The 12,531-nt window shown below is 34.4% G+C and overlaps 1 protein-coding gene across 17 annotated transcripts in view; it reads left to right on the forward strand.

The window, feature by feature from the left end:
- The window catches only part of LOC149948232 (uncharacterized), a 30,296-nt gene extending 18,771 nt beyond the window's left edge, over positions 1-11,525 (forward strand). For 2 of the 17 annotated variants that reach the window (XR_016480587.1, XR_016480595.1), the window contains 10 exons: positions 6,218-6,307; positions 6,377-6,413; positions 6,675-6,812; positions 7,252-7,388; positions 7,445-7,615; positions 8,154-8,240; positions 8,311-8,735; positions 8,818-8,987; positions 9,085-9,383; positions 9,478-11,525. Coding sequence is in view for 8 of the 17 variants with exons in the window: in XM_090173195.1 (XP_090029321.1) it covers positions 6,218-6,307; positions 6,377-6,413; positions 6,675-6,812; positions 7,212-7,257 (311 nt within the window). In the remaining 9 variants the exon portion in view is untranslated. The other 15 variants (XR_016480591.1, XR_016480592.1, XR_016480588.1 and 12 more) reach the window with 15 other exon arrangements.
- Positions 11,526-12,531: the final 1,006 nt, after the last annotated feature.

Consider the following 12,531-nt stretch of genomic DNA (forward strand, 5'->3'; position numbering starts at 1 on the left):
TTGCAAATTTGCAACCTCTCGGATTTATAAGGATAGTTTAAACGACTTTCGTTCCGGAATTAGTCGAATATTCGGCTTTTTGAAATTTCTTTCCAACGAGACTTAGAAATATTTTCGAATTTGCAAATTTGTAACCTCTCGGATTTATAAGGATAGTTTAAACGACTTTCGTTCCGGAATTAGTCGAATATTCGGCTTTTTGAAATTTCTTTCCAACGAGACTTAGAAATATTTTCGAATTTGCAAATTTGCAACCTCTCGGATTTATAAGGATAGTTTAAACGACTTTCGTTCCGGACATAGTCGAATATTCGGCTTTATGAAATTTCTTTCCAACGAGACTTAGAAATATTTTCGAATTTGCAAATTTGTAACCTCTCGGATTTATAAGGATAGTTTAAACGACTTTCGTTCCGGACATAGTCGAATATTCGGCTTTATGAAATTTCTTTCCAACGAGACTTAGAAATATTTTCGAATTTGCAAATTTGTAACCTCTCGGATTTATAAGGATAGTTTAAACGACTTTCGTTCCGGACATAGTCGAATATTCGGCTTTATGAAATTTCTTTCCAACGAGACTTAGAAATATTTTCGAATTTGCAAATTTGCAACCTCTCGGATTTATAAGGATAGTTTAAACGACTTTCGTTCCGGAATTAGTCGAATATTCGGCTTTTTGAAATTTCTTTCCAACGAGACTTAGAAATATTTTCGAATTTGCAAATTTGTAACCTCTCGGATTTATAAGGATAGTTTAAACGACTTTCGTTCCGGAATTAGTCGAATATTCGGCTTTTTGAAATTTCTTTCCAACGAGACTTAGAAATATTTTCGAATTTGCAAATTTGCAACCTCTCGGATTTATAAGGATAGTTTAAACGACTTTCGTTCCGGACATAGTCGAATATTCGGCTTTTTGAAATTTCTTTCCAACGAGACTTAGAAATATTTTCGAATTTGCAAATTTGCAACCTCTCGGATTTATAAGGATAGTTTAAACGACTTTCGTTCCGGAATTAGTCGAATATTCGGCTTTTTGAAATTTCTTTCCAACGAGACTTAGAAATATTTTCGAATTTGCAAATTTGTAACCTCTCGGATTTATAAGGATAGTTTAAACGACTTTCGTTCCGGACATAGTCGAATATTCGGCTTTTTGAAATTTCTTTCCAACGAGACTTAGAAATATTTTCGAATTTGCAAATTTGCAACCTCTCGGATTTATAAGGATAGTTTAAACGACTTTCGTTCCGGACATAGTCGAATATTCGGCTTTTTGAAATTTCTTTCCAACGAGACTTAGAAATATTTTCGAATTTGCAAATTTGCAACCTCTCGGATTTATAAGGATAGTTTAAACGACTTTCGTTCCGGAATTAGTCGAATATTCGGCTTTTTGAAATTTCTTTCCAACGAGACTTAGAAATATTTTCGAATTTGCAAATTTGTAACCTCTCAGATTTATAAGGATAGTTTAAACGACTTTCGTTCCGGACATAGTCGAATATTCGGCTTTTTGAAATTTCTTTCCAACGAGACTTAGAAATATTTTCGAATTTGCAAATTTGCAACCTCTCGGATTTATAAGGATAGTTTAAACGACTTTCGTTCCGGACATAGTCGAATATTCGGCTTTTTGAAATTTCTTTCCAACGAGACTTAGAAATATTTTCGAATTTGCAAATTTGCAACCTCTCGGATTTATAAGGATAGTTTAAACGACTTTCGTTCCGGACATAGTCGAATATTCGGCTTTATGAAATTTCTTTCCAACGAGACTTAGAAATATTTTCGAATTTGCAAATTTGCAACCTCTCGGATTTATAAGGATAGTTTAAACGACTTTCGTTCCGGAATTAGTCGAATATTCGGCTTTTTGAAATTTCTTTCCAACGAGACTTAGAAATATTTTCGAATTTGCAAATTTGTAACCTCTCGGATTTATAAGGATAGTTTAAACGACTTTCGTTCCGGACATAGTCGAATATTCGGCTTTTTGAAATTTCTTTCCAACGAGACTTAGAAATATTTTCGAATTTGCAAATTTGCAACCTCTCGGATTTATAAGGATAGTTTAAACGACTTTCGTTCCGGACATAGTCGAATATTCGGCTTTTTGAAATTTCTTTCCAACGAGACTTAGAAATATTTTCGAATTTGCAAATTTGCAACCTCTCGGATTTATAAGGATAGTTTAAACGACTTTCGTTCCGGAATTAGTCGAATATTCGGCTTTTTGAAATTTCTTTCCAACGAGACTTAGAAATATTTTCGAATTTGCAAATTTGTAACCTCTCGGATTTATAAGGATAGTTTAAACGACTTTCGTTCCGGACATAGTCGAATATTCGGCTTTTTGAAATTTCTTTCCAACGAGACTTAGAAATATTTTCGAATTTGCAAATTTGCAACCTCTCGGATTTATAAGGATAGTTTAAACGACTTTCGTTCCGGACATAGTCGAATATTCGGCTTTTTGAAATTTCTTTCCAACGAGACTTAGAAATATTTTCGAATTTGCAAATTTGCAACCTCTCGGATTTATAAGGATAGTTTAAACGACTTTCGTTCCGGACATAGTCGAATATTCGGCTTTATGAAATTTCTTTCCAACGAGACTTAGAAATATTTTCGAATTTGCAAATTTGTAACCTCTCGGATTTATAAGGATAGTTTAAACGACTTTCGTTCCGGACATAGTCGAATATTCGGCTTTTTGAAATTTCTTTCCAACGAGACTTAGAAATATTTTCGAATTTGCAAATTTGCAACCTCTCGGATTTATAAGGATAGTTTAAACGACTTTCGTTCCGGACATAGTCGAATATTCGGCTTTTGGAAATTTCTTTCCAACGAGACTTAGAAATATTTTCGAATTTGCAAATTTGCAACCTCTCGGATTTATAAGGATAGTTGAAACGACTTTCGTTCGATTTTACGAGGTATTTAAGAAAAAAAAAAGGTGAAGCTTAAATTTCGGAGGCTTATTGTAGGACCCAGATTAATTTTATTGATTTTGAAATTTCATCCAATATTTCCTAGGACGATTTAGCTGGCGGGAAAGACGTTACATCGTGGGTCCCGTTTTTTATTTCTCATTTTTATTTTATTTCGGCCGGTCTTTATAATTAGTTACATCGTGGGTCCGTATTTATTCTCATTTTAATTTTATTTCGGTCTGTCTTTATTATTAGTTCGTTAGACAGTTTCAGTCGTTTTAATTCTGTAGTATCTCGATTTTACGAGGTATTTAAGAAAAAAAAAAGGTGAAGCTTAAATTTCGGAGGCTTATTGTAGGACCCAGATTAATTTTATTGATTTTGAAATTTCATCCAATATTTCCTAGGACGATTTAGCTGGCGGGAAAGACGTTACATCGTGGGTCCCGTTTTTTATTTCTCATTTTTATTTTAGTTCGGCCGGTCTTTATAATTAGTTACATCGTGGGTCCGTATTTATTCTCATTTTAATTTTATTTCGGTCTGTCTTTATTATTAGTTCGTTAGACAGTTTTAAGTCGTTTTAATTCTGTAGTATCTCGATTTTACGAGGTATTTAAGAAAAAAAAAAGGTGAAGCTTAAATTTCGGAGGCTTATTGTAGGACCCAGATTAATTTTATTGATTTTGAAATTTCATCCAATATTTCCTAGGACGATTTAGCTGGCGGGAAAGACGTTACATCGTGGGTCCCGTTTTTTATTTCTCATTTTTATTTTAGTTCGGCCGGTCTTTATAATTAGTTACATCGTGGGTCCGTATTTATTCTCATTTTAATTTTATTTCGGTCTGTCTTTATTATTAGTTCGTTAGACAGTTTTAAGTCGTTTTAATTCTGTAGTATCTCGATTTTACGAGGTATTTAAGAAAAAAAAAAGGTGAAGCTTAAATTTCGGAGGCTTATTGTAGGACCCAGATTAATTTTATTGATTTTGAAATTTCATCCAATATTTCCTAGGACGATTTAGCTGGCGGGAAAGACGTTACATCGTGGGTCCCGTTTTTTATTTCTCATTTTTATTTTAGTTCGGCCGGTCTTTATAATTAGTTACATCGTGGGTCCGTATTTATTCTCATTTTAATTTTATTTCGGTCTGTCTTTATTATTAGTTCGTTAGACAGTTTTAAGTCGTTTTAATTCTGTAGTATCTCGATTTTACGAGGTATTTAAGAAAAAAAAAAGGTGAAGCTTAAATTTCGGAGGCTTATTGTAGGACCTAGATTAATTTTATTGATTTTGAAATTTCATCCCCGCTGACCAATATTCTGGAACACACGCGTTGTCCGTCGCGAATGATTACCAACCAGAAGGTGAAGAAATATTTCAATCAGCGAATCAGTACCAGAATTCCAGGCAGTAAACACAACTTATTTCGATCAATATTTGACGGACACCGCGTCAAAAACAGTTGACATTCCGACATCAGTAACAGACTTGGAAGGCAATGCTAGTGAAAGTAACGTTGCCCTCTCTGAATATCCATCTCAACCAGAAACGACATAGTACCAATGTGTCAAACAGACTCAGGGTTGCCAAATTTTTTGATTTTTTTTCAAAAAACCAAATAAATCTATTTTTTCGATTTAAATCATGTTTTTTTTTATTTAAATTGATTTTATTTTTAACCTATTCATTTATAGTGTAAATAACGTTTTTTTAGGTGTTTTTTGTTTAAATAACGAAACCTTTTAATATTTTATAAAGTATTTTATTAATTTTGTAATCAAATATTTCAAATTTTGAATAGGAACGCTCAAGTTAATTCTAGTTAACTTGTCACTTTATCACAGTTGAAATTATAATACACAGTGACAATCTTCATTATTCGTTATCGCTATATGGTAAACTTGATACAGAAGTTGAATTAGTTAAAATATACGAAGCTTGAAATCGACTACTAGTTAATTTTTTTAGTGATTCATCCAAGTATAATATAATGAAATTGGGAACTTTACTAATTTAATAAACCATATTGCATTGTACTATTTTGGTTTGCGACGGAGTAATTTGTCAAATCGATAGTATGATCTATCGAATGGGATCGGTTATTGAACGTGCTTTGTCCACCACCTTGGCCATTGCCACTGTTTAGTATGGTACAATAATTTGAACACTCGTTTTTCTTAAGCGCCGATTGTATGATTGTTATGTTAAACATTGAATGTAGAGTCGTTCCAATTTCGGTATATTTTTCGTGTATGTCTGCTGCCTCCGGTTTAACTTCGTCGCTCAATACGTCCGATATAATATGTTGGGCGACGTGGTCACAAATTATACCGCAATTTATCATGGCCGAATCTATAGGTGGTATATTCGGATGTTGTTCGAATGGGTTATAATTTTCTATAGGGACAGTTCCCGATGCGATAACCACCGGTCGTTCGAAATTTTTTAAACAGAAACTGTCGAACATTGCCTCGTTAAGATATATATGTAACCAGCTATTAGCTATATCGTGTTCGTACCACAATGGTTCTGGTAACTCCATCCATGTGTTCGACATACTAACCTTTTTAAAATAAATGTTATTATATTTTAAAATATTAGAAACAACATTAGGGATCGCTCTAACGCTGTTTTTCGAATTGGAAGCTTCTATCATTAAAGACCCGAATAACACGTCCAGATACGCTCGTATGTTATACGATATTTGCTTGGGGACATCGCCGTTATCGCCAAATTTAGCGTTCAAATCTTTATTTCGAATTTGTGGTTTTATAAGCGTACCCCCTGCCAATTTTAATACATCGATCGGTGGCGATATGTTTTTTCCATTTAAATTAGGCTCGATGTAATCAATATTCCCCAGGCCATCGCCGTCTTGGCCTTTATCGTTTACGATAGAAAATATGTCCACGTATTTGGTCGTGGGGTCATCTTCGGGTCTACTTTTCCGTTTAAGTGGGTCAGAAATTGATTCCACAATAGCTGTTTTGGGGTTTTTCGCGTTTCTACGCCTCTTGTTTCCATTCATAATGAATTACAACAACTCTATATATCTATATTTACCACCAAACTTTAATTTTAAATATCAGGACCTATCGTTATACCGTATTTTTTTAAAGAGCCAACTCCTCTCCTTTTTTTTTCTCCTATAATTTCACGAAATTTCCTATAATACTCTATATTTTAACTCAAAAGTCCGATGAGATTAAAATAGTTGATATTTTACTCTTATAAATCTTTATAAAGTTCTTTATTTTTCTATATTTCAGTGAGAAATAGCACTGAAAATAAAACAACGAAGTATCCGGTAAAACTTAATATGACGTCCAAGGTGTCTGATAACGGGAAAAATATGAAAGGTACTATAGGTTAAATAGGTTTGAAATGCTGCATTTTTAAGGAAACGAATTAATTTTTATGTATTATAGCCTCGGAATACCTGAATATTGCAAAGGAAAGCAGAAGGTATGCTTAGAGTATTATATTTAATGATTCCCTAAAAAAAAGAAATAGTGACCGTTTTTGTAGAATAAATGAATGGTTTTGAGGTGTGAAAAATAGTTTCTTTCAAAAATTTATTTGCCTAATTTTTTTTGGGGGGTCATTTTAAATTACCTTACTTTTGGGGACCATTTTAAAATGACTTGGACTTTTCCCTGTCATTTTGGAATGATTTCCAAATTCTCCGACCTTTCGGAAACCTTTTAAAATTCCCTGACTTTTCAGAAACCTTTTAAAATTCCCCGACCTTTTGGAAACATTTTCGAATTTCCTGACTTCGGCATGTTTTCCAGGTCGTGTGCGAACCCTAGCTGTATTGAGTTTGGCAATAGCGAACTCATTAATATTGTACGGAGAGGCACGGTAAAGTGTACTTTGTTCTTTCAACATTAAGTTTCATATTATAATAAATTAGTTAACAATAATATATGGTTCAAGAATCATTTGTAATAATTTTTTTTATAGTTAAAATAAATTTGAGTGTTCAAAAGTTCAAACCACAGTAAAATTGGTATTAATTAAATTGAAAAAAATCATGCTAGAGGTACAATCATATTACCATTCCCTTAAAGACTTGCATTTCATTTTAATTTTTTTAAGTACGCTCGCAAATTGGCCATTTGACTGGCAATTCTATTCACACTGCTCCAGTCAAATATCTGACTGACACATTTTTTTAAAATTTAATCACGTTGGTTCTTGTAATTAAATTATTTAATTATATAATTGACAAATAATTTTTTTTCATCATTGTTTTGCCAGTTTCTTAATTTCCAGTAGCTTTTTCTTCCTTGAAAACAAGGTTTGAGAAAACTAACGTAGGCAGTTTTGGAGATACCTTCATTTCTTAAGGGGCGTTATCCATCATAACACCGGTTATAAGCATTTGATAGATCAGATTCGTTTAAATGATTGAAATGCGAGTTTCTATACCACTAGGTGAGTTTATGTAGAAATTTGCAAATTGGTTTTACATATATTTAATTATTTTTAAGGTGTTCTGACGAAAAAGCCGTTTCTGTGGTGAAGGTTTTACTGTTTCCGCAGTATAATGGAGAGTAGTAAACCAGAAATGACATTTTTATATCATTCGATGGCTTAACATTCAGCAAGAAGGGGAATGGGAATAAAACCGAAAGAGACAAAGAATTTGACCAGAGTAGAGAGTAAGTAGTTCTTAATTCGAATATATTAATGCATGCACGTACGTAAGTGTGATTGGATGCGTGTATGCGTTTATGAATATGTTTATGTATGAGTGGATAAGTCAGGGATTTTTAAAATTAGGGGTGGGGGGGGGGGAGTCAGGAATTTAAATAACATCATATCATTGGGTATCTTCTCTTTTGGGGCGTCATGTCTGGCACTTTTTCCCCAGAGAGGAGAGAGATGCTCTCAGCATGTTTGTTGTAAAATATAATTAAGTTAATGATATTAAAAAAAAATTGTTCCACTTTGTACTTTTACCCATGAAATCAGGGATATTGCTAAAAAGGAGTCAGGGATAACCTGGATAAGTCAGGGATTTAAATCCAAAAATTTCGTGCGAACCCTGAGAAATTATTTTGGATATTTGTGTAAATGTGAATACCTATGCATGAATTGTTTTTTTTATATCAGTGGCCGATGAAATACCTTGAATATATTTGTACGTATGCAAATGTGGGTTGATGTATGGATATTCATTCGCTTCATTTTTTTCAGAATCTCATAAAGAAATTCCAAAGCTGTAAATAAGAGGATTTGAATAACGTTTGAAGTAAATTTTCTTCAATGTTTCTAATCTCAAATGTAATAAATTATTAATTAATTATTCTTCTTCCAGTAATCATAATGGCGGTAGTAATTTTTTTTTTTTTAGGCAAGGCTTAACCTAGAAGGGCAATATAGATGATGTTCAATACTCAGGAAAAAACATTTGTTATTGGGAAGCCCCGGACGAAATTAATTACATTGAAGATGGGTATTTAAAATATGGTGGTAAAAAGACCCCAGAGAAACAAATTGCAGGGGTTTAAAAAAAATGACAGATCTGGCTGACCACGCAACTGGTTCACCTCGTCCACAGTTCAACCTTTTCAAGTTGTCACGTTTAATTGTGCCCAAACTGCTTATTCTCACCCCCCCCCCCCCCCCCCAGAATACCAAAATAAAATCCCAATCCCCTTACATAATGTTTTGGTTCAAAGCTTAAACATTACTCTGTAGTTATTTAAATTTTATTCTTAAGCAGACTAAAGAATGATTTACACACCATTGCAACCAAGGAGCACCTTCTATATAATGGTAATTAGCTATAGTGTTAAAATAACAATGTAAATGAAAATTCTAATAACTGTTTTTTGATCTGTTTGTACCTGTTCTTTAGTAACTTCTGGAACGTCTTGGGCTCTCTCTCTCTCTCTCAATTACTTGCCCGCTTTCTCTTAGTCTGCGATCAACATCTATGAACGTGCGACGATCTGCTACCCTTATTTGCGGGAAAACCTCACACTTTCGAGCTTCCTTGCCATCTCCCCCAGACCAATGATACCTTAGGTGCATATCCACATATTTGGGAATAAGTAAAATGTAGTCGAATGAAAAATAAGACTTTTTTTTTATTAAAAAAAACCCCAATTGTTTTCTTCTACAGAACTGACTTGATTGAGCTAAACAAATACATCAAGAGAGATAGAGAGAACTATTCCAGTTGCCAGCAGTCGACTAAACTCTTGGACAACTAGAAGATGCCATAATGTTTTCAAAGCTTGACGCTGTCATCGGATACTGGCAAATAAATACTAGCTCTTGATCCAGAATCGGTACGTCGCACCACCTTTCAACGACGTTCAATTTTATCCTCAATGGTAAACACCACCACAAGCGGACTTAAGAATGATTTTCACCCCATTGCAACCAATTCGTCTTCTCCCAGGAGCGTCTTCGATTATGGTAATTAGCCATAGTATAGTGTTAAAATAATAATACTTCGGAGGAAATTTCTAATAACTGTTTTTTTTTATTCTGGTATTTGCCGGTTCTTTAGTAGCTTTTAGAACATCTTGGGCTCTCTCTCTCGATAACTTGCTGGTGGTACTTTCCCGCTTTCTCTTGCTGCATTCTTTAAAACTTATTTAATGGCTCGAGTGTGGACACCATTCGTCAAAGATGTCGGTAGTTTCGTTGGCAGTGATTAATTAGTGATTATTCGAAATGGATTGTCGGAGTATCTGAGACTTGAAATTAGCACCGGGGTCAAGAAGTGTCTGGACTGCGTGGGATGTTCCTTCGATTGTTGCAATGTGTATGGCCGCGTGTAAGCACTCAAAATTGCCGGCTCGTATGGCTGTCAATAGTGGAGGCAAGTGCCTGTGTTTGACTTGTAGATTTACCAGCGATTCACTTTCTAAAAGAAATATCAGCGAAGTTACTCTATCGTTAACTACCGCGAAATCTAGAGCTGAATAATGGTCCCTATTACGGTCCACATTGTTAAGGAGCCAAAATCGGGTTTCGTCATCACCGGCTTTTTGCAGCAATTTTCCCAAGCGTTCGACGTCTCCTTCGGCGGAAGACTCGAAAGAACTCCTCGATCAAACTCTTTTTCGCGCGCAACGATTCATTCGACACATTCGTACCTGGAAATGCCAACGCTGCCGCCATAAAATAGATAAGTTCTTCCGATATCAAAGTCTTATCATGCATTATTTCCCAAATAATAATATCTCGAAGGATTTTGGAGCAAGAAGAATGAAAATTAAAAAATATGTCGGCGTGTGGTGATTTGTGTGGTGAATTGAACTTCGAATAAGTCGATATTTTGCATCTTCAGCCTCTTGTGTCTCCAAACCATTTTCGATAAATATGTTAACCACAGTTTCAAATATAATTATCGGTATAATATAATTTAAAAAAGTTATCAGTATTTCACAAAAAAAATTCAGTAGGAATGAGTTTTTGTAATGTACGCTTAGGTTTAGTATCGAAGTTGATTCTTAGAAATATGTTTACAATTAAACTATAGTACGCTCTCAAAAAAATAGTACCATTTGTAATATTAGGCAAAATTGAATCTAATTTTTTTTTATAACTTATGGGATTTCCTATCTCATATTCGATAGATTGAATGATTTTGAAGTGTTCAGTAACTCCCTGGGAACTAAACGCACACCTATGAAAAAAAAGTGTAGGCATAACTACAGTTAATAGCAAGTGACACCCAATTTGAAATTTAAAAAAAAAAGGGAAAGTGTGGACATTTGCTCCCGCTAAGCCTAGGCCTAGGATTCTCAGCCGAAATGCCAAAAGACAGTTACTTATTTTATTATTAACTTAAAGGGGAATTTAACCTCGGGTATTTGGTGTGGAACAGCAACTTTTGCAGCTCCGGCCGCTCTTAACTTGGCCTTTTTAAATGTTTGGCGCCACTGTACAGGGTAATTTGAAAAATTTAAGGGGTCTTCCATAAAGATTTCTTTGCAGGTTATATTCACTTTAAAGTAGAGGACCCAACTGTAAATCAGTGAGAAACTGAGGTGGTGATCCTAATAAAGCTATTATTTATTTATTTAATTAATACCAATTTTACTTTGGTTTGAACTTTTGAACACTCAAAATTTATTTTAATTATAAAAAATTGTTACAAATGATTCTTGAACCCATTCGGAGATTCCATGTACGGTTTATATGGGGTTATTTTGAAAGTGTCTCTTTTTTTTTAATTATATATTATTTTTAACCATTTTATTTTAATATGAAACTTAATGTTGAAAGACCAAAGCAAACTTTACCGTACATCTCGAGCAATCAAATGGAAAACGCTATTAATGAGTTCGTTATTGCCAAACTCAATACAGGCAGATACAGGGTTCGTACACGACCTGGAAAACCTGCCAAAGTCACCAAATTTGAAAATGTTTCCAAAAGGTCAGGGAATTTGGAAATCATTCCAAAATGACAGGGAAAAGTCCAAGGCATTTGAAGATGCCCCCCCCCCCCCAAAAAGTACGGAAATTTAAAATGACCCTCCCCCCCCCCCCCAAAAAAAAATCAGGCAAATAATTTTTTTTGATAGAAAATAGTTTTCAAGATTTTCGCACCTCAAACCGTTAATTTATTCTACAACAATTTGCCAATTTGGTCAGGGGGGGGGAGACCTGGATATGTCAGGTAATTTAATCCCGGAAATTATGTACGAACCCCGTTCCATTTTATAGAATTATATACTTCCTAAATTACGTACGTGATTAAATTAAAAAAATAATCTGTCGGTCAGAGCAGAGTGAATGGAATTTCCAGTTAATTTTGCCAATTTGTGAGCGAGTTAATAATGGACTCGTCGGGATTTATTTATGTTTCGAGTCCATTTCGAGTAATATTTAGGCCTTGGTGAAGGACTCGGGTACTGTCAGAGTCCGAGTACCCACTCAAAGATCCAATGTTGTAGGGTTATTTTGAAAGTGTCTCTTTTTTTTTTAATTATATATTATTGTTTACCATTTCATTTTAATATGAAACTTAATGTTGAAAGACCAAAGCAAACTTTACCGTACATCTCGAGCAATCAAATGGACAACGCTATTAATGAGTTCGTTATTGCCAAACTCAATACAGGCACAGGGTTCGCACACGACCTGGAAAACCTGCCAAAGTCAGGAAATTCGAAAATGTTTCCAAAAGGTCAGGGAATTTTAAAAGGTTTCCGAAAGGTCGGGGAATTTGGAAATCATTCCAAAATGACAGGGAAAAGTCCAAGGCATTTGAAGAAGGTCCCCCCCCCCCCCCCCAAAAAAGTACGGAAATTTAAAATGACCCCCCAAAGAAAATCAGGCAAATAATTTTTTTTGAAAGAAAATAGTTTTCAAGATCTTCACACCTCAAACCGTTAATTTATTCTACAAAAATTTGCCAATTTGGTCAGGGGGAAGACCTGGATATGTCAGGTAATTTAATCCCGGAAATTTTGTACGAACCCCGTTCCATTTTATAGAATTATATAATTACGTACGTGATTAAATTAAAAAAATAATCTGTCGGTCAGAGCAGAGTGAATGGAATTTCCAGTTAATTTTGCCAATTTGTGAGCGAGATAAATAATGGA

Source organism: Leiobunum rupestre, chromosome 4 (genome assembly GCF_980474605.1).
Source record: "Leiobunum rupestre chromosome 4, qqLeiRupe1.1.hap1, whole genome shotgun sequence".
NCBI classification, from domain to species: Eukaryota; Metazoa; Arthropoda; class Arachnida; order Opiliones; family Sclerosomatidae; genus Leiobunum; species Leiobunum rupestre.